Source organism: Stegodyphus dumicola, chromosome 3 (genome assembly GCF_044657685.1).
Source record: "Stegodyphus dumicola isolate Sdum_Otavi_A_Nest chromosome 3, ASM4465768v1".
In the NCBI taxonomy this organism is placed as follows: domain Eukaryota; kingdom Metazoa; phylum Arthropoda; class Arachnida; order Araneae; family Eresidae; genus Stegodyphus; species Stegodyphus dumicola.
Window position 1 is genome coordinate 229,154,849 of NC_140770.1, and position 23,287 is coordinate 229,178,135.

General features: G+C 31.6%; 1 protein-coding gene across 1 annotated transcript in view; it reads left to right on the forward strand.

Moving 5' to 3' along the window:
* Nucleotides 1–23,287, forward strand: part of LOC118194079 (lysosomal Pro-X carboxypeptidase) — a 103,503-nt gene that overhangs the window by 58,005 nt on the left and 22,211 nt on the right. The window contains exons 6-7 of the mRNA XM_085813883.1: nt 6,479–6,648; nt 19,314–19,478. Coding sequence (XP_085670009.1) covers nt 6,479–6,648; nt 19,314–19,478 — 335 coding nt within the window. The remainder of the gene's footprint in view (nt 1–6,478; nt 6,649–19,313; nt 19,479–23,287) is intronic.

The following is a 23,287-nucleotide window of genomic DNA, read 5'->3' on the forward strand; positions in this document are numbered from 1 at the left end:
GATTTAAAAAAAGCACAAATGTTTTGTATCTTTTATTGTACAGTTTATTATTCTAGTATCTTTCAAAAAACCAAGGAAATAAATTGTATGTTTACAAATCAGTTATTTTAATCTGCAAAATATTCTTACATTGTGATTATAATAGTAGTTGACTGTGTTTAAATAAATATCAAATAAGTTAAATAATAATCATGTAAATCTCTAAAATAATGACTGTTATTAGTGTAAAATACACTTATACATGTTTTTCAAGAAATTATGTTCCTAATTTAATGTTATCTACTTGTAGGGAGTTAGTTTAATTTTCAAAATTGTTTTATGGTAAGTATTAAATTGAATTTAATTAATAGTGCATAATACACACTTCTGTTAGTTTCTTAAAGTGAAATTACAAGCATGAAGTCGGTTTGTATGGATAATTGCTTTATTCTATTCATTTTTTTGTTTGCTGATAGGTCCTTAATTTTTTCTTTGATGGTCCTTAAAAGTCCTTAATTTTCATGTAAGGAAATGTGTACGAACCCTGTTGTAATAACTAGACCATTCGAAAAAATAGGACTGAACTTTGCAGGTGCAGTTATCACTAAGCCTAATTTGAAAAGATCTAGGGTTACGTTAAAATCATACATCGTGATATTTATTTGCTTTAGTGCAAAGGCTATTCATTTAGAAGTAGTATCGGATTTGTCTACTGAAGCCTTTCTAGCATGTCTTAGGTTTGTTGCCAGACAATCTAAATCATCCATTGTTTGGAGTAATAACGCTACGAACTTCAAGGGAACGAAGAATATTCTTGACAAACTCTTTAGAATTTGTAGATCGGATATGGAGATTTATTCCTCCTTCTTCCCCACATTTTGGTGGATTATGGGAGGCTAATATAAAATCAATGAAGAAAATTTTGACAAAGGGGTCGAAAACGACAATCTTGAACTTTGAAGAGCTGTATACATTAATTACACAAAAAGAAGCCTGCTTGAACTCTCGACCTCTATCACCTATTTCGGCTAATCCAACAGATCTTCAGCCTTTGACTCCAGGTCATTTCCTAATAGGAGCTCCACTTTTGTAGATACCAGAACCGAATGATTCTGTAGATTCTTTGACCTTGTCGTCTAGATGGACTTTAATTCAAAAACATAGAGCTAATTTCTGGAACTGTTGGAGCGTGGAATATCTTAATCATTTGCAGAACCGTTCAAAATGGAGTCAAGTGACATCGAATCTCAAGGCAGGACAACTAGTTCTTGTTAAAGGATAAAAACAAGACACCCATGAAGTGGACACTAGCTCGCATTGAGGAGACTTTCCCTGGTCTAGATGGACTAGTACGAGTCGTAGGCGTCAGAACTTCAGATGGAATCTTTCGTCAAACCGTCTCCAACATCAGTCCACTCCCATTTCCAAATGATGTTGGACAATCGTCCGCTGCCAAAATAAATTAAAAAAACATCTTCCATTGGAGAACTGGATTTTCTAGAGGCATTTCACATTCAAAAAAATCTATCTGTCCTCGTTAATGATCCTAATTCTAATCCATCTTTGCCTTCGACCTTTAAAGAAATTATGTTCTAGTTCTGGTTTCACCAACAGATGGTGCCACTTGCTCATTCTTGTCCAGGCTTTCTTATCTTATCTAATCATTATTTCCTATCTTGTTCATTTGCGGTTTTGCAGCTGAGGATGGTGGTTCGGTAAAACCATCGAAACTAGTCCTGTGAAAAAAAAATTTTGAAAATATAACGCTGATTTTGTTGTTTGACTTCTGAATTAGTATTTGTCTTAGAATATTCAGAATTCACAGAATATGCATCAGTTTTCTTTATAAATTAATTTTACACTTCTTTTTTACCTCTTTAAAAAAAATCTGACTTTTGCTCTTATTGATAGGGGTAATTTTTCTTTAGGATTTTAGACAACTTTGACAGTTTAGAAGGATTTGAAGGCAAGATTTAGAGACTCATGATTCTAGAAGATTCCAGAAAAATGTGACAAAATGGAAAATGTCTTCATAGTATTAACACATAATGGACGTATTTTACAGAAAGTTTGTGATGAATTTCCGATTTTTTGGAGAATTTTTGGAAGAACAATGAAAATATAATATTTTGAATTTTTTACTTCTGATACTAGAAGTCTTTTTCTTAACATGTTTATCTTGCCTTTATTTTCTCTTCTTTTCCCTAGATAAAAGCATGGGAAATGTCAAAAATTCTTTTAATTTTATCACATGGACAGGCATCGCCCAGACGGTATAGTGGATAGGGAAGCCTACTACAGTACCGAAAGGCCTGGGTTCCAATCCCGGAGGGTGGTGCTCTCCCTCAAAATTGGGGGTGAAAAAAAGAATTCCAACCTCTCGGAGTGGGCTCCGATAAGCTTTGTCCCATGTAATATGGACAAGACAGCAACAACAAACATGGAAGGCATTTATAGAAAGGAATTTTTCTGTTTATGAAAGAATTGAAAACTGACAATTTCTGGTGCTAGGCATTTTTCTACCTGATGCAATCTTTGTAGGTCCTAAATTCTGCTGCCTAGTACCTTCTTAAATTCTAAAAGTTTTGCCAACTAGATTTTGTTGCCCAGTGTGTCACTAAATTAAAAAAATTCTGCCACAAAATTTCAGCCCTTACCATATATAATTTCATATTTATTCTGAATGTTCATATTACTAAAGAAATAATATTAGCAACTTTTCCTATATATTCAACATGCATTTAGTTTTTTAGAATAACAGAAATCGCTAATTAAATCCAAAAATTCTAAAAAGAAGAGGAAACGTATTGAAGGAAAAAAACTGAATACTGAAAGTTATTCTTCAACGATATGTACAGTTATTATTATGTAAATTAACCACTTGTTTGTAATTTCACCTTTACTATAGCATCCCTTTTCCGTTTCCTCACCATAATGTAAATCAGTTAGAGAGTTTCTAAGCTGGAGTTTTTGAATTACAAGTCAGAGTGTGTTTCTGGCCTTTGCTAGCACACTGCATTAGTTCCTGCCAGCTCTAATATTTTGTCTTTGTGTTATCGTTTCCGATATTTGAACTTATTATGGAGATAGAGTTACTGAGCCAGCATTGATTTTAAATGGTCAGATTAAATTGTGTAGTCTTTGACTATTAGTCCACAATTTTAGTTTAAATTTGACTGTTCCTGTTTAATTGCATCACGGCGAGCTGTAGTTGATTTTGTTAGCTTAAGAACATGCTTTTATGTTCTAAGTTCTTTTTAAATAAGATGTTTATTTAAAACTTTTATTTGACTTTGTAGGTAATTTCAGACATGGCAGTAATTTGCTTCACATTTGACAGTGTTTTGAACTATTTAACTTTAACCAGATCAAGTAGCATAACATAACAATGGTGATGTTTCCTTCGTATAAAAAGAAGGAAAAGAGCATAGGTAATGTTGCCCATTACTCTTTTGCCATTTGAACATTTAAACAAAGATTTTAAATGGTTATTCCCGTGTAAAGTAAATATTAAATAAGTAGATAAGATCCCAAACTGCCGGTATTAGTAAAAGATCCCATCTCTAAATTCAGGGGGTCGGTTAAATCGTTAAAACATCCCAATTGGATGAAGAGCCGATTCAATTCCTCCCAAACCACCAAATGCAAATTTTTGACTAAACAGGGATGCGATGGTGAACCAGATCAAGTAAAACCTCATAGGTACATTACCGAGAGAATGATAAGTTAGGAGATAGAGCACGCAAAAATTAGCGGGAACATTAGTTTGCATATCGAAACGAATTTCTAATTGTTAGAAAAGATGCTTAAAGAGAATTCAATTCATATAAATTAGCCAAAATGCCTGGAAGGCTTCAAATTAAAACGTTCTGTTTAATTTACATGTCCTTGGCTACTAGAACTTTAGGGAAGTGTCTAGCGACTATTCGCTGGTCTTCTTACAGCTATGAAATATAATTTCAAAAAATTCTTAAAATATCCTTTTATTCACTCAAAGAAATATTAACAGACAGCCCCTCTCGGGTTTAAAGGAAGGCCTCCGCTTGGGCTTTAACTTAAGATAGAAAATAAGAAACTAAACCAATTCTAATTAGCCAAACTTTAGCTGAAGCTGTACAGAGATAGCTAACCGGGTTAGCCTGTAATTAAACCTCATCAGCTAAAACTAACAGGCACATAAGACTATGGCCGTACATAGTAAGATAGGCTTAAAACAATGACATGCCGTGAAGATAGAACACATCCTACTGAGAACTTCCAAGCTCTTCTGCGGGAAGTGACTGAACTTTCCATTAAATATTAATTCTACTTCATTTACATAAAACACGATACTGAAATCTCATTCTGGTATTGTAGGTGGAAAACAAGAATTTAAAGGAAAGGGTTTAAAAATTAAAAGTAATTATTGGAAAATTAAAATAAGCCCTCCAAATTTAAAAGACGCATAAATTTTTTGTTGTATGTTGTTGCTACAAAATATAAATGTTTTATAGTTTTTGATGTGTAATTATCCTAATATCGTTTAAGAATCAATGTCATAAATTATATGTATTTTAAACTGTGAAATGTTATTAAATTTTGATAGTGCTTTTTTGACAAATATTTTTAAATATAAAAAAATTTAATAGTGGTCATGTAAATCTATAATGACTAAGGCAGGGTTTGTAGGGTCCTTAAGAGTCCTTAATTTTTTTGGAATCGATTTTTGATCCTTATAAGTCCTTAATTTTGGCCAAAATCGTCAGAAGCTTTTCGCTTTTTGGGATGTGAATTCTTTTATTAAACCCTTCTAAATTTGGCGACTTATCAAAATTTTGGCGATTTTAAGATCTGTTTCTATAGAAAATTTTTAATTCCAAGATCTAGGATATTTTCTACAGGTTTTTTAGAACATTGTAACATTGATAAATTTCATTTAAATAATAGTAATATTTTTTAATTATATTTATGAGATAAGATTAAAATAAAGCATTTTTATTTTTTCCTGTGATATTACAAAGTTCTATTTCAACAATTTATTATATGTGGAAAATAAGCAAGGTATAATGCTATAAAGCATCATTTATGAAACAGTTCTTAGCAAAAGCAAACTAGCTATGTAATTAATTAAAAATGTATTTTTAATATTTTCGTGGTAAGGGTTTTTTCCATGTAATCGTCTCAAAATATACATCAGTTTTCTCCAGAGCTTGAATTGCGCTGGAGCAGGGCTCGGGCGCGATTTAAGCTCTTGTAATTACTTTCAGACATAGCAATAATTTGCTTCATATCTGTTGATGTGTTTTGGACTATTTAACTTTTACCAGATCAAATAAACCTTCAGTACATTGTGGATAGGTTGACAGGTTAGGAGATAAAACATGCAGAAATTAGTGAGAACATTCTTTTGTGTATTGAGACAAATTTCTAATTGTTAAAAAAGGTGCTTAAAGAGAAGGAAATCGATATAAATTAGCCAAAATGTCTGGGAAAGCTTCAAATTAAAAAGACGTATAAATATTTTGTTGAATATTTTTACTACAAAACATAAATGTTTCATGTGTATCGTTTTTACGAGTATCGTTTAATAAAATACGAGTTTAATAAATACGAGTATCGTTTAAGAATCAATGTCATAAATTACATGTATTTTAAACTGTAAAATTTTATTAGATTGGGATTTTAATAGGGCTAAAAATAAATAAAATTTAATAGTGACCCTGTAAATCCATAATGACTAAGGTTATCTTATACGTAATGTAAATACTTGCCATTAAAAATTATCTCTGCATATTAAAGTGAATTATTGCCTTTCATTAACACTTACCACAGTCACAAGATAAAACACAAAAATGTAAAAATTCATGTAAAACTTATTCTTCGCATCTAGTGAGACTTAAAATAATGCAAAACAACTTATCACCTCTGGTGCTTAAGTGGCTTATTAGAACCTTAAAGTATATTAACTGAGTCACAACCCCTGCAGGTAATCAGCAGCACTGACAACAGCCAGTCTTTTGTTGTTCATCGTGTAGATTATGATTTTACTTCTCATTTTAATTTATGCCGCTTGACATAAAATGTGCTTACTATTTACTAAAGCTCTAGACTGAGCAAGTATGTGACAAAATGAGGTATAAAATAAAATCAACATAAAAATAACTGTCAGTAAAACGTAAATAAAATGTCACTTATCTTCTTTCGAATATGTTCAGTTCTTATAAGTGTAAAATATATAATGCTCCTTGATAAATTTCATATATTTTATTCTCAGACTTAATTATGTTAACTGAGTCTTGTTTAATAATAATGTATCCTACTTACGGATCTATTTTATTTTTAGGATGGTATTACAAAGGGAAGTTCAGGCATAGATAATATTTTTAATTGAATTTAATCAGCTTGCATTAGCTCATAGGTCCTTAATTTTTTCATTAATGGTCCTTAAAAATACTTAATTTCCATGTGCAGAAATGCATACGAACCCTGTGAAAGCTCTTAACATGCTGTTGTTTTTTAGGTACTGGATTAAAATTCTTAACTAAGATTTTTAAGTTGTGTGAAGCTCTTGTGCCCTCTAAAGTTGATGACTTAATAAATTGGTTATCTTCAACCTGGTCATATTTGGCAATGACTGATTATCCTTATGCTACAAAATTTTTGCACCCACTGTCTGCATATCCAATAGCAGTAAGTAATGTGTTATAAGCACCTTAACGCAAATTTATTTTTGTTAACATTGTTACCCTTTTTTAATTCTAATTATTTTCTATTACATTATTCTATTCATTGAAGAGCTATTTAAAGTGAATATATAGTAAAACATGCATCAAACAAAACTCAACTCTCGTGTGTTGTCCTCCTGAATGCAGTTGTATTATTACCTGTTCACAATACAGGATAACAGGAAAATAGCCTTCAGATATTTTTTTGATTATATGGGATTAGAAAAAGTAGCTAAACTGTCTCTAATCATGTATGCATATTTATTCAGATAAATAAATATATATGATGCACTTTATGTAATGGGCCAAATGTCCTAATGGAGTACCTAGCTAGCATTTTTATTTGCGAAGAAATACTGTTGGTCTTCTATCACTGCATCTTGTTGTCACCTATAGCAGAAATGAGAGAAGTACTATTTTCATGCCCAGAATGGGAGGGGATAAATAAATAAATAAAAATTTAACCAATGACATTAGCAAGAAAGCTAAAGATATAGATTGAATATTATTTTACAGCAGAATTTTTTTTCCAGTTATTTCTTTTAACACCTTCTTGATGGGCGTCACATCTCGCACGTTCGGCGGTTTTGTGCCCATAAGGTCGACGTTGCATGCCATGCGGAAAAGTGAATAATTCCATTGTTAATACTAAATTCGTTGCTACTTGTACGTCACTTTAAATTCTGCGATTCTTTTTGCATTTCTGATTATTGCTAAGAAATAGCACAACTGGTCCTAGTTTCTTAAAAATTTTTGCTGTGGATTTTACGCCTTGAATATCTGTTATTGAATATCTGTGCAATATCTGTTAGAATTTCAACTAAAAAACCAGTCAATATATTTTTGATAGTCATAGCCAATTTTTTTTTGATAAAATTTTATTTTGTGATAAATGTGGTTTTTATGCTCTGATGTCCAAGGCAGGTTGTAAAGCTGTTTTAATGCTAAGGTTGGAAAACCATTTTCTTACATAGTTTAAAAAGCAGTGTGTTCCAGTGGCCCAGGAGATGCTTTCTCAAGGTGATGCCTTCGTTTAATGCATTATTACTGGAGATCAAACTTGAACCGTTGTTTCTGATACTGAAGCAACTTAACAGTCAAGTGAATGAATAGGGCTAGAAAGAGGATATAAGATCATAAAGACCACATGAAGAATCAGTTATTTTATGTGATTATTTTATGAGTGTTGTGACCAGTGTTGAGTGTTTTCGTCAATTGTCTTGGCATTCTGCATCATGGACTTCTAATAACTGGCCAAGTTGTTAACAAAGATTATTATTTGAATATTTTACAGTATTTATGTGAAACAATTTTTTTAAAAATGACTTGAACTATGATGAGATAAATCATGGATTTGGCACAACAATAATGCATCTGCTTACACTTTTTTTGTAGTTTGTGAATTTTTGATTAAAAATTTAACAAATTCAGCTCTACAAGTTCTATATTCATCTGATTTAGCACCATGTAAACTTTTTCTTCCATGGTTTAAACCAGCAGTTCTCAACCTTTTGACTAATGCGTACCATCTAAACAAAAATTGAAAAACCTTTAGTGCCACCTCTACAAAGTACTACTACCACCACCACTCTTGAACAAAGCTCAGATCGCATAAATTTATGAGTTTTAGAAAAAAAACTCAATTAGGATATTGGGGTTTTAATTTTTTAATTTAATAGTTAAAAATACTTACTACCTATTTTTCTCTTGCATACCACCAGTGGTACACATACCACAGGTTGAAAACCCTGGTTTAAACTGATGCACTATGGTTGTAATTTTGAGTCTGTTGGTGCAATAAAAGAAAATTCGCTGCTAATCTTGAAGGAGTTTCACAAAAACATATTTTAAGAATTTGAACAAAACTTTGGCATAAATGCTCTGCAGTCAGAAGGGATGTAATAAAGTTTGGCCAGTAAGTCTTGTCTCATTCCTAGTACTTTATAATCATGCTGGCATATTTTAAAGTTTAAAATAAAAAAAGAATTAGCAGTATATTTGTACCTAAGTTTATTTGTGCTGTACATTTTGACCATAGCAGTATATTTTAATGTTTAAAATAAAAATTTAACAAAATTTTTACCTAAACATATGTACGTATCCAAATGATCAGAAGGTTGTTGATGCTTGTTCCTTGATCTATTGCACCAAGATATTTTACTGTACATTTATTTACAATTTATTTACAAGTCGTATACCACCTGGCATGTTTACAAGCGTTATGCCTCCTGGCATGTACATGATAGACATATTCTGCCACCTGGCATGTGAATTGATACATCATATTAGTTTTCTGCCACCTGACAGATACGATGCAATTACCTCAATTAGCGGTAATACGCCCGACATTTTGGCGTGTCCGCTTCCCTTACGTTCTGTAACGCAACTAACTTTTTGTGCGGTGCGCCCTCTGGGCACAAATCACCGCAATCACCGAGGAGGCCAAAACATCCTCCCCCCCCGATGAATTACATTCATCTTAATACAATCTTCAATATATGCAAACAAGTAAATGAAAAATATAGAAACTGAAAACATACAAAAACCTTCAAAAAGTATAAAATTACATATCACACTTACCAATCTTCTAGCAAAAAAAATCTTATATCTTACTATATTGAAACATTAACTATGAGGGTTAAACTAGAACAAATAAAATTATTAGTACAATAAGAAATGAAAATAATAATAAAACATATTCAATATAAACCAAAAACTTAAGTTAATGTTCTTCAACTGGTAAAAGACACAGTTTGGTAATAGGACGTTTAATGTCCCCGTGCACAGTTTTTAGTCTAACCACTCGGACATTATTGTCTCTTCCAGGAAACACTTCTATTACTCGCCCGAGTTTCCAACGTAATGAAGGCATATTATCTTCTTTAATGAGAACCAAGTCATTTAGACGAATATTTCTGCTAGGCTGTCTCCATTTGCTACGTTGCTGTAGTTGGCACAGGTACTCTTTAGATCACCGCTTCCAAAACCCTTGGAACATCTGCTGTGTTAGTTGCCATCTTTGCAATGGAGACACTCGTACTTCGGTTAAATCTTGTTCCGGAACAGCTGTTAAAGAAGTCCCTATAATAAAGTGTCCAGGAGTCAAAGCTGTCAAATCATTGGGATCACTGGAGACCGGTGTTATTGGCCTCGAATTTAAGCATGCTTCAATTTGTGCAATTAGAGTTAGAAACTCTTCATAAGTCAAAATTTGAGTTCCAACACATTTCTTTAGATGCAGCTTCATAGATCTAACAGCTGCCTCCCATATACCACCATGATGTGGAGCAGCTGGCGGGTTGAATATCCACCTTATGTTTTCATTTGCTAACCACCTTTGAAATTCTGAGGTTGACTGGACAGATGAAACTGCTTCCTTGAGGATTTTATTTGAACCTATAAAATTAGTTCCACAATCACTTCTTATTTCTTGAGGTTTTCCTCTCCTCGAAGCAAATCGTTTTAGAGCAGCTAGGAATGCTTCACTTGATAAGTCGCTAGCAATCTCTAAATGGATAGCCTTTGTAGCTAAACAAACGAAAATACAGACATAACATTTAATTGGTCTTATACCTCTTCCCCTTTTCATTTTCACAGAAAATGGGCCGGCATAATCAACGCCAACCTTTGAAAAGGTTCTACTTGGAATCACTCTACTTGCAGGTAGTTCTCCCATTAATTGAATAGATGTTACTGCTCGTACTCTGCAACATTTTATGCATTTCCAAATGCATTTTTAAATTTCATTCTTTGCACTTATTATCCAGTATTTCTGTCTTATTGCGGATAACATTAAATGCAACCCTCCGTGTAAATGTTTTTTGTGATAATGCTGTATCATTAATTTTGTGAAGTGATTATTATTTGGCAATATAATGGGATGTTTACTTTCTCTGGTAATTTCTGCGTTTCTTAATCTACCTCCTACTCTTAAAATTTCGTTTTCATCTAGAAATGGATTAAGTGAAATGATTTTGCTTTTAGTTTTAATCGGTTGTTCTGTCTTTAAAGCCTTAATTTCTTCTGAAAATTCATTAAGTTGAACATTTCTTATAATAAATTCTGAAGCCTTCCGTAACTCATAGGCAGTAAGCACACCAGATTGCTTTTCACGAGCGGATTTACAGTTGTTCACAAAGCGCAGAACATAAGCCATTATTCCCAGTATTTTGTTTAAATTTCCGTACAGTTCAAGATTTAGTAACGGTTCTGTAGATTCCACAAGTGTTTTCAAAGTAACACATTTTCGTTCTTTACTAACGTTTTGCAAGTCAGCTTCGGTATTCATTTCGTTTATGTGATGTCGAATATCTACTTCTGAAAGCCAGGGTGGCCCAGAAAACCAATCACTATCATTAATTAGAACTTCAGCATCCATGCCCCTCGTAAGTTTATCAGCAGGGTTTGTCTTCCCACTGCAAAAGTACCAGTTGTTTAAAATTGTTTTCTCTTTGATTTCTACCACACGATTTCTAACAAATTGTTTCCACTCGTTGGCAGATCCCTTGATCCAGTGAATGCAAATTTGGGAATCAGTCCAGTAAAATATATTTCCCTTATCCAACTGCAGAAATATCGATTGCAAATACGAACCTAATCTTGCAGAAATTAATGTTCCCAAAAGTTCAAGCCTAGGGAGTGTTACCCTTTTTAATGGAGCCAAACGGGATTTCAACACTATGAAACTCGTTTTACATTTATTTTTCTTCTTAAATCTAAAATATGCTACAGCACTATAACACTTGGGACTGGCATCAGAAAATATGTGAACTTCTATTAACTTCCAACACATATCACTGAAGTACTGTCTGGGAATTTCGAAAAACTTTATTTTTTCAACTTCTTTTAACCATTCCTGAAATATGAATTCTGTATCAAGGGGAACACTTTCGTTCCATTGAATACCCTTTTCCCACATAGTTTGCATTAAGAGTTTAATTCGAACAGTAAATGGATTCATAATTCCTAAGGGATCAAAGAGCATACCACATGCTGCTAAAATGATGCGTTTAGTTACTTTGAGATTTTGTAACTTCTCAAACTGAGATACATCTATTTTCAAATTATCATTGACATTGTCCCAGATAAGACCTAAAACTTTCAACGGTACCAAAGAGTCTTCAGATGTTTCACGAGAGACAATTCCATTAAGTTTCCATAGTTCATTCAGCTCAGGTGAGTTTGAAACCCATCTACATAAATTCATACTGGCCTCGCTAAGAATGAAAATCATGTCCTTGCTTAAATGTAAGGCCTTTGCTACATTAACTGTCCCAGAAATTAAATCATCTACGTAAAGCTCTTTTAACATACTGCATGCCTCTTTGTAGGCATCTTCATACTTTTTTAAATGCACTCTTACTGTAGCTGTTAAAAAATAAGGTGAGCACTTGACCCCGAAAGGAACTCGATTGTGTTGAAGAACTTGTAAGTTGGAATTACTGTGATCGAGATTTGACCCTTCTTCATTTATCCACAAAAACTTTAAAAAATCCCTATCTTCTTTAGCTAAGCCTACCTCTAAAAATGCACGCTGAATGTCGGCACAAAACGCAATTGAATGTACCCTGAATTTAATGATAATCTTTAGCAAATCAGGATTTAAATTAGGTCCGCTTTCCAAACAATCATTAAGTGATAAATTTCCCTTACTTTTAAAGAAGAAGCGTCAAAAACCATTCGAACCTTTGTAGAATCCTTCTGCTCGCGCACTACCGCGTGATGAGGCATGTAATACCCCGTTTTCAAACTACTATTTAAATATGTATCTACCCGTTCCACTATACCATCTCTCAAGTGTTCATTAATTATCTCATTATATTTTAAATATAGCTCGCTATTTTTCTGAAACTTATTATTTAAAAATTGTAAACGCTGTTTCGCGATTTCATAATTGTTATTTAAACCTTCAACACCCTCTTTCCACAATAATTGAGTTTCATACCTCTTATTCTTGTAAGTTGTATTTTGTTCAAATGACTCTAAAATTTCTTTATCTGATAGAGATATTTCTTTATCCGAACTTATCCCAATTGCTTCTAATTCCCATAATTTTTTAACTCTTTCATAATCTTAAGTCCTCATTTACAACGGTTATATGATTAACTCTTGCGTCCTTACAATTTGATCCTTCGTCCTTGCCTTGAATCACAAAACCGAAAGTGCTTTCTGTTGCGACTAATTTTTTACAAATCTTCACGTTTCGTTCTCCTAAAATTTCCCAAATATAATCCGAACCTATTAATACTTGAATTTTGTCACTCGTACCAGCATCTGCTAATTCTATTCCCTTCTCAAACGCCATCTTTCGTATCCACCGAGAAGGAACTTTTACTTGCATAGAATCAATGACTATTGCGTTAATTTTTATCTTTTTACTGGGATGGCTTACATTTTGCAATACGATTTCTACGATATCATACAAGCGCTCTTTTGCATCTTTGCATCCAAATGTGAAAATAATAAGCGCTTCTTTATTAATAATTTTCAACCCCAGTGAATCAACCACTTCTCGTAAGATGAATGACTTTGTTGACCCTGAATCTAGCATACAACGTAATACTTTTTCGTTCCCCCCTTTACACCTAACTGTTGCCGAAAACGTCTGTAAAAGAACGGAAGTCAGTGATTTAATTTTGTTATTATTTTCATTACATAAGAGCAAAAGAGAAGCTTCAGAGATTGGCGTTTGTTTTGTCTGATTGGAAGTATCCGTCTCTAAATCTTTCGATGCGGCGTCACATATTAACGAATTATGTAAACCTTGGACATTGCACAGTCTGCATTTTTCATCTTTATGAGCACAGAAACGCCTTGGATGCCCTTTTGAAAAGCAAATAAAACATAAACTTCGATCCATTAATGCCTTTCGGCGAGCCTTTAAATCAAGTGCGCAATCATGATTCATATGACAAGCAGATAAACAAAATATGCAGACATTTTGATTCTCTTTCTTAGGCGGGGTAGAGAACTTTCGATTTGGATTAAAATGTGAATTTTGAAAGTATTTAGAGGGAGTTTTACTTTGACTAGTTAATACCAAAGCACCTTGCTTATTCATACTGTAATCATTTCTTTTAGAATGCATGTAAGATTTATTTTGATAACCTTGATGGGAACTTTTGTTTCGTATTGATGTTTCATTTACATCAAAATTCTTAGAACGCGCTAACATCATTGATGTTTCCCTACATTCCACTTCAGTTTTCAAGAACGTTAGTAGTTCATTAACATCGAAATTTTGTTTATCACTTCTTTTCCTAGTGAATTCTAGAGTTAAATTCTCGGGTATTAACTTTAACAAAATAGGGGATAATAAATGTCCATAAGAACCACTAGTAACATTTAAAGAATTTAAATTCCTTATTTGTATTTCTATATCGTCATAAAGCTTCCTCAAAGAAGCCGTATTTCCGGAATATTTTACAGGTTCTAAACTCAACAATTTATTCATATGCACATTAATTAGCAGGTCATCTCTGCCGAAACGGTTTTTTAGTATATCAACAGCCACCGTATAGTTTTCACTAGTAAATGTTAATCCACTAATAGCATTTAAAGCTAAACCTCCCAAAAGCGATTTTAAATAACAAAACTTGTCAACCGAACTGAGACTTTCGTTTTGGTGAATGGAATTACTAAACTGATTCCAGAATTCAAGCCAAGAACAAGGATCACCGTAATATTTTGTAATCGTTAATTTTGGCAATTTTAAAGTATTAACTTCACAAGTTTTCAACTTCGGGCATATAGTTTCCTCACTAGAATTTCTAGATTCAACTTTACACGCGTTTTTTCTTAATTTTTCCTGAATTTTACATTTAAAACTTATAATTCTTTCCTGATATTCCTGCGCGGAAATTACTTCTGTTTCTAACTCCTGTTCCGTAATTATAAGTTTTTCAATCTCAGAATCGTATTGTTTCAACAACTGCGATTTTTCAAGTAACATTTCGAGTAATTCTTTTAATTTCTCATCCGCGGTTTCACCCTCTTCTAACAATGCAGAATCTATTTTACTCATCAACTTGGTAGTTAAGTTACGCGTCACCGTACGCAACTTCTTTGCCTTATTCATAGCTTCCATTTTACCATTAGATTCTATCAACTATAATAATCACCATGATTTTTATTCAACAATTCTATTCAAAACAGGAAAAATGAAAAAGGGCCTACCTCGAATTTCTTCGCGTTAAATCCTGGCTTTTCAGTCATGAACTCACTAATTTTCTTCGTCCATTCTTCATCTCCACAAATCAAGTCCGGTGTCACCAGAAAAAATGTACGTATCCAAATGATCAGAAGGTTGTTGATGCTTGTTCCTTGATCTATTGCACCAAGATATTTTACTGTACATTTATTTACAATTTATTTACAAGTCGTATGCCACCTGGCATGTTTACAAGCGTTATGCCTCCTGGCATGTACATGATAGACATATTCTGCCACCTGGCATGTGAATTGATACATCATATTAGATTTCTGCCACCTGACAGATACGATGCAATTACCTCAATTAGCGGTAATACGCCCGACATTTTGGCGTGTCCGCTTCCCTTACGTTCTGTAATGCAACTAACTTTTTGTGTGGTGCGCCCTCTGGGCACAAATCACCGCAATCACCGAGGAGGCCAAAACAACATATTTATGTTGTTATTTTGTACCTAAACTGCAAAATCAATCTTATTAACAAATCCCTTTTAATGTAACAATCTAATATGAGATGCCTAGTTAGTTTTGGCTTCACAATAAATTTGCTAAAACAAACTTTTATGTCCTCAGCCTTATCAAAACCCATAGTTTTGTTTCTCTGAACTCTCTCAAAGCTTTATATCTCTGAACTCCCTTAAAGCTTCCGAATATTTCTCTTGTTTTAAAGGCTTAAAAGAAAATATTTTCAAGGAATAATTATAATAATTTTGCAGAAACTTTGTAGGCATATGTCTGAATTTATTCACAATGTAAAAGTAGTTGTGTTAATAATAAATAAGCTAATTTACAACTGAATTGCTCGCAGTAAATAATTAAAAAATTTAAACTGCACCCATGGTAAAAGTCAAATATTGCTATTAAAATGCATATTTTTTTATTTGACAATAGTTACAGTGTTATTGATAGTGTATGAAATTAGGTAAATTACAATTTCTAAGCAGCATAAAGATTAGTATAAAACTAGCATTCCTACTAGTATAATTTTCACCTGAAAGCATTTTTTTTTTTTTTTTTTCAATAATCAGGATAGAAAGCCATGTAGCCATTGAAGACAGATAATTTCAGCAATGCATAATGGGGGCATAAACAGCTTTTCAGATCTCTCACAATCTCCATGTGGCTGTAGGAAACTAAATTTCAAGAGTTTTAATAAAGCTGCAAGCAAAGATCTGTTTACACCCTGCTCACTTCTACACACAGGAGATACCATTTAATATGGTGCAGAGAATATTGATTTTGGACTAAGCATCAGTGTAGGACCATTCTATTAATAGAAGCTTCCTGATTTAATTTGATTCACTAATCCTTTATATACATTCATCTCGAGAGAATGAGGAATAACTTATTTGCCCTCCAACATCTGAGAAAGGGCAGTGAACATATAAGATGGTCTTGGGCAGTCATCATGTTGGATGGGCACACAGACCTTCGTGTCTTTGACAGAAGCTTTGCGACTGTTACAAGATATAAGGTGTTACAAGATCTTACAACTGACTTAAGTGGTTTTTTTAACTGGCTTAAGTGTTATGCACGTTTCTGAACCATTAGCATTATGTAAGAATCATGTAACATGGAGTAATTTTGAAATGACACAGTTTATAAAGGTGACTTTTTCCGTCATGACTGTGCTCAGCTGCTTATTTTAATGAATGTGTGCTTCCTTAGATTTTCATCTCTTCAGATTACTTCAAAATTCTCTGACTGGCCTAGAGAGTTTCTTCTCTGTTTTAGTTCTAGAGTATACTTCTTTGGAGACTATAAACACTATCTCACTAACTTCATTATAAATAAATCTAATGACTTTTTTAGAGAGATGGCATAATGTCATAGAATTATGTTTATGTGATTGAATCAAAATTACTTATGTTTCTGTACTGCTTCACATTTGTATTTATAATAAAGAAAACCAGGAACTTCCCAGTTGGCCCAATATTTAAACATAGTTTACAAACTATTTTAACAATGCATAGCAATGAATTATCACTCAGAAAAATTGCTAAATTTTTTTTTTTTGGTGATCATCCATTTATTGCATAGCAATGGTTCACTCCAAAAAATTTTTTTTACAGCAATATATGCAAAAAATGTGCTCGAATATAAAATTTGACCTTCTAAAGTAAATTCAAGCAAATTAGTTTTTTCATCGAAGAGCTTTGATGTATGAAAAGGCATATTCTTGAGGTCCAAGGAAGGTACTTCTTTTAGAAAATACAGACTGAAATATGCATGCATTTTCTAAAATTGTATCATATTGAAAACAGTTCTAGGCAGAGGATGGAGAAATGTTCTCTGGAGCAATGAAACAAAAATAAATTTGTTTGGAAAGGAGGGGAAGCAAGTTTATTCACTGATCCTTAAGCATAAACCTAAAATACACAAAGGATAACTGTTAAAAGCACAGGTTGCACATAGAGGTAGAGTTTTATGTTGTGGACTGTATTTCATGGGTTCAATCTTTTATGTAGGTGGTATCATGACCTAAGAGGTGCATGTGGATATTTTAGAAAACATAATGTTAGCATGGGCAGAAAAGAATATACCTTTAAAATGGTACTACCAACAAGATAGTGATTTGACATGATAATGATTCATATCAACAGAATAATGATTTGCTTTCAGCAAATTTGATGAAAAGCTGATTCGAACAAAACAGGATAAGTGTTCTGTCATGGGTCTCTTAGTCACTTGACCAAATTTCAGTTGAGAATGTATGACATGAACTAAAAGATAAAATAAAAAAACCAATTACCCATCAAATTTAAAGGAATGTAAAGAATTGTGAAAGAAGAAGGGTATTCTATTCCTGTTGAAAATTTTCAAAAATTAATTGAAATCCATGCCAAAAAGAATTAGCACACTATTTAAAAGTAATAGTTTTGTAACAAAGTTTTAAGAAAAGTTAAATTTTTCTAATAATTAAATACTTTGTTTCTATGCTTCTGTCCAGTGCATTTTTAGGATAGTTTAAACAAAAACATTGTGACAGTAAAACACCCTAATAATTGGTGATACTTACAGAATCAGTAAATTATATCACTAAGGTCCAAACAATAAACATTAGCCATGAATTAAAAAAGTTAAATAGGTTATTCTGAAAATTTCATTGTAGTAAAAGTTTTGATACGTTATGGTCTATTATTTGTATTTCTCATCATTTAACAAGAACAACAACAATTTGTAGTCTTTGATCACTTACCTCACACTACAAGGAGACTTTATATAGGTTTTTAAATGTTAAGCTGAATCTGAAAAAAACAAATTGCAAAGTTTATTATTATTATTTCTTTTAAATTTCTGAAGCTATCTGTTAGACATATAAAACTTATCTATATAGATGTGTTTGCTAGAATGAGAACTGCTGAAGCATACAAAAAAGGAGAGAGTGCAAAATTAAATCAATGAGAAAAGCTGTAAGCAGGAAAATTCATTTATTGAAAATTATAGACTAGTGTAAATGAACTGGAAAAAAAAAAAAAAAAAGATTTAACATCTTGGCTTACAGACCTTTATGCATTTGTTATGGATCTAAAAAGTTTCTATTTTTTAATTTTAAATCTTTTAAAATGTTTAAACAAACAGCCTAATTTAAGATAGCGTACTTGAAGCAGTTATGATTGAATAATGGCTGGCTAAACTAGCACAGCAAAAAATAAAATTAAATAAAAATAATAAATAAATACAATTAATAAAAAGGAGCAAGTAAGCATAGACTATATTGAACAATTAGAAGGTGCAGCTACACAGATATGATATCGATGTCCTTGCATTAATGCATGATAAAATTCTTGAGTTCAAGAGATACAGCTGCAAAATTATACAAATCATGCTCTGAACTGATCCCTCATCCACTGTGTCTAGATTTGTCCTTGACTGACTTCTTGTCTATAAACCTAAAAATGTACGTCGGTGGACGGAAGTCTTATTGAATAAAGATGTTACCACTGTTGTCAGTGCATATTCTGGGACCTTTGACAAAATTATTTTCTTGACTGAATGAAAAAACTGGGACTAGATGTATAAATATTTTTTTTTTCCTTGCAGAAAAATATTTAACCCACTCTTTTTACCATAGTTATTATATGATATTTGTAAGTTGTTTAATATATTTTTTTAATTCTATAAATTCCTTTAAAATTCATACTGTTGTGATTCTTTAAGAATAATGTTTTTATCACTGACATATCATTTATTTTTTTTTTAGATTAAATTTTTATTTTATTTATTAAATACCACTCTTTTATTTATAGCAAATCTACCTATGTAAATAAGGTAGCATTTTTGAATTAATAAAGTTAATAATCTTAAATCAGTTTCTGTATACACTAGATGCTACTTTTTAATATTACAATATATTGGAAAATTGTAAATGGCGTATTTTCATGCTCTTTTAATTGATGATACTTGTGATGTTGTTTTCAGGAGACCTGTAAGTATTTGACTGATTCTAATGTATCAAGTAAGGAACTGATAACGAATATATATAAAGCAGCATCTGTATTTCAAAATTATACTGGAGATGTTCTATGCTATAACTTATCTACGTCTGGTGGTTCATATCTAGGTGAAAAAGGATGGGATTATCAGGTAATTTATTGTTAACACATAGTTTGTATGATACATTTTGTTATGTTTCCATAACATTATTGTATATAAAATAATCTGGTGCGGACACCACATGACTTCCTTGTATGGAAAATTAAATTATATGCATATTTGCTGCATTTCATTTAAACTTATTCGAAAACAAAATTCATTAGAAATACATTTCTCATTCAGTTAATTCAGTTCTCACTTCCCGGCAAGGCAAAAATACATAAAACCTCAAAGTATCTTCAATAAAATTTGAAAAAATAGCAAAATATAAAAAACGGATTTTTCAATTAAAATTAGAATTTCAACGCAAAAGCAAACAATTTAGCCAGCAGGCAAGAAGGTAGATTTTTCGGTGCACAAAACTGAAAATTTATTTCTGGTCTGACTTAACAAAAAGGCACTGAAGGTGCAGAAACTGACTTAATTCACTATTCTGCTAAGTTTCAAATGTAAACAAATATGTCTGCTACGGTAAAAAAAAATAGGCTTAGCTGCACTTAAACAACTTTTAAATTGTTGATAACTCTACAAATATAGTATGCAGATTAACTAGAGGCATAAAAACCTTAAACAATAAGAACAACATAATTCAATCATTTTGAAAGCAAAAAATGCAAATTTACCGGTATATAAATATATATATATATTTAAAAAAAAAAAAAAAAAAAAAAAAGCTCACAGAGCCTAGTAACAGAATAGGTATACGAACACACACACATATATATATTCTTAATAAAAGTAATTAAAAAGCCTGTAACTTGCACTAAAGCTGCAAAGTAATAAACCAATAATTTATAATTAGAAAACTTTTTATATACCATCTCCAAGGAACAGAAATTCAATTAAAACTCCGAATTATTAAAAAGTTTTTAGTTGGTATTTTAATAAGAATTTTAAATTAGTATTTCCTAGACCTTTTGATTTAAAAACATAAAAATGTGTTAAAAAATCCTTAAATTCAAAAATACCAAAATCAAAAGTAAAAATTTTAAGTATTGAAAAATTAGCTATTGTCATTGATTGCAGATATAATTTGATGCTTACTTGGAAGAAAGGAGAAAAACTGTCACTTAATTTAGTTGTTAATTGATGGTAGATTGTTTTATTCCCCCTTGGTAAGTCAATCAATGTGGAGATATAATCTGATGCTTAATTGGAAGAAAGGTGAAACACTCTCACTTAATTTAGTTATTGTTAATTGATGGTAGATTCATTTATTCCCCTTGATAAGTCGATTAATGTGTGATCAATTACAATAGCTACTTTTTCAATACTTAAAATTTTTACTTTTGATTTTGGTATTTTTGCATTTAAGGATTTTTCTTCATAGATTTTTGTTTTTAATTCAATAGAGGTCTAGAAAATACTAATTTAAAATTCTAACTAACATACTGACTAAAAATATTTAATAATTTGTAGTTTTAATTGAATTTCTATTGTTCGGAGATGGTATATTAAAAGGTTTCTAATTATATATATATATTTAGTAAAGATATAAAGTAAGAACCTAAGAACTAATTATCCAAAGACCAAAATTTGAAATTCATAAGTAGTAAATTTCATAAAATCCAATAAATGCAAAAAAGAATTATATCAATATTAAAACTAAAAATTTTGAATGAGTAATACCCCAATTAAAAAAAAAATCAATGAAATTTAAAGAAGAAAACATAATAGAAGAGGAATTCAATCAACTTCAGTCCTACTTCATCAAGAGGAGGAACATTGAAATCTCTCTTCCACAAAAAATCCTTGCTTTTCTGTATCCAGAATTAGCCAATGAATCATTCCAATGTATTTTAATTGTAATAGTTCACCCGAAAATTCTGGCCCCCTCCCCAAAGCAAGGTAAAAAAAGTAAATTCTAAACAAAATTCTACTTTTAAACAAAGAGTACTCAATCCAAAGAATTGAAACCAAAAGTGAAATAATAAAATACTTTAACGTAAAATTTCAAATCACAATTTTACCTTTAAACAAAGAGAACTTATCCAAAGAATTGAAAACCAAGTGAAATTACTAAATCCAAACATAAATAAAATATACATATTTAAAAAACTTTGAGAATATATATTTACATACTTTTGGTGTGGCCAATTGCAACCAAAAAGGGAGGTGCACAACTGCATGTTATAGCAATCCTATGTAAAAAATTTCATTGTTCTGAAGCTACTTGTTTTTGAGTTATGCGAGATACATATGTAGGTATGTAAAGACACCACAAAAAAAAAACTTTTCTGAATCGATTTTAAATCAATTTTATAATCCATTTAGGAAAAAAAGAGTTATTTATTCTGTCCTTACATACAGATGACATGTAAAAACATCGTTAAATTGCATTCGATTGCTGTCAAAATGGATGTTTTCATTGAAATGTGATACCCAGAGTTTTTAATGATTACAATTACAGTACAAAGTCCGAGATTCAGACATCCAATATCCAGAATGATCTTAGACCCACCACCAACCAATTTTTTTAGGACTTTTTGGGGGGTTAGGCTTCATGCATACGCATTTGATTTTTTTCCCCTCCTCATAATAAAACATGCGGAGAGTCTCGACTCTCACTTCCCAATAATGTCACTTCGGCACTAAAAAAAAAAAATACCTTATCTCTACATATAATAAAAGAAAGAGTCTGTCTGTCTGTGTGTGTGTGTCTTTCGTTCATGCTGCGCGTAAGCTAAAAGACCCACGGCTACGAAATTTGGTACATAGGTGCATCTAGACAAGAGCCAGTGCACCTCGAAGCGATTTTTTCGAATTCGATTTTTTTTATTTTATGTTTTGTGACGAAATCGCGTCATTTTGAGACATAATGGGCTATAGGAAAGCGAGATTTTACTCTATACACTCCATTTTCACATCGTCATGAAACGTAGGCACTTGGCTATTTTACGAACTTAAAATAAATTTCGTGTTTCAATAAATCAATTAAATACGAATTTATTTAACAAAGGGAGCTTAACACCTTTTCAACGGAATTTTTTCTAAAAAAGATTATTTTTAAAAATGTACAGTTTATTTTTCTTTGATTTTTGGACATGTTAAACTTTCATCCTTGCGACTGCTTTTATAAAAAGATTTGGAAAAATGATGATATTTTGTATTTTTAAAACATTTTTTAAATGAACCTTCCGAGTACACCTCTCACATCACACATCTTTAAAAATGTGATTTTGGCAACAATTTTCCTGTCTTATTGTTGTTGATAGATTTTTGATGAAATCACATCATTTTGAATAGTTTCATTCTTTTAGAAATATGGGTTTGGCAACAATTTTTCATCGTATTTCTTATGCCACTGTTTTTAAGACATTGGCATATTTCATTGCCATTTTTTTATATATATAATAAATTTTTATTGATGTATTTTATAAAGTTGTTCTGCAGAGTAAAATTCTGCGTGGAATTTTTTATTTTTTGAGTTTCTTTCATGTTATTTTTTACTTATTTCACTGTTTGTAAGATACTGAAAAGTTTTTCATGATTTTTTTTCTTCAACGGAAAGTTGGTTAATTTTTTATTAGGATAATTAATATTTGTATTAAGGGATATTGCTTATTTCATTGTAATTTTGTTATACGTAATAGCTTTTTTTTTATGAAGTTGTTCTGCAGAGTAAAATTCTACGCAGTTTTTAAATTTGACGTTTGGTGTTCCCTTTAGCCATTTTTTCGGTACATTTAAAAGATAGACGAAGGCTGGCAGCGAAGCTGCTAGTTTTTAATAAAATAGAAATAATTAATTTAGCATAAATTTGTGTGATCAATAATTTGACTCTGTAGCTGTGTATCTGC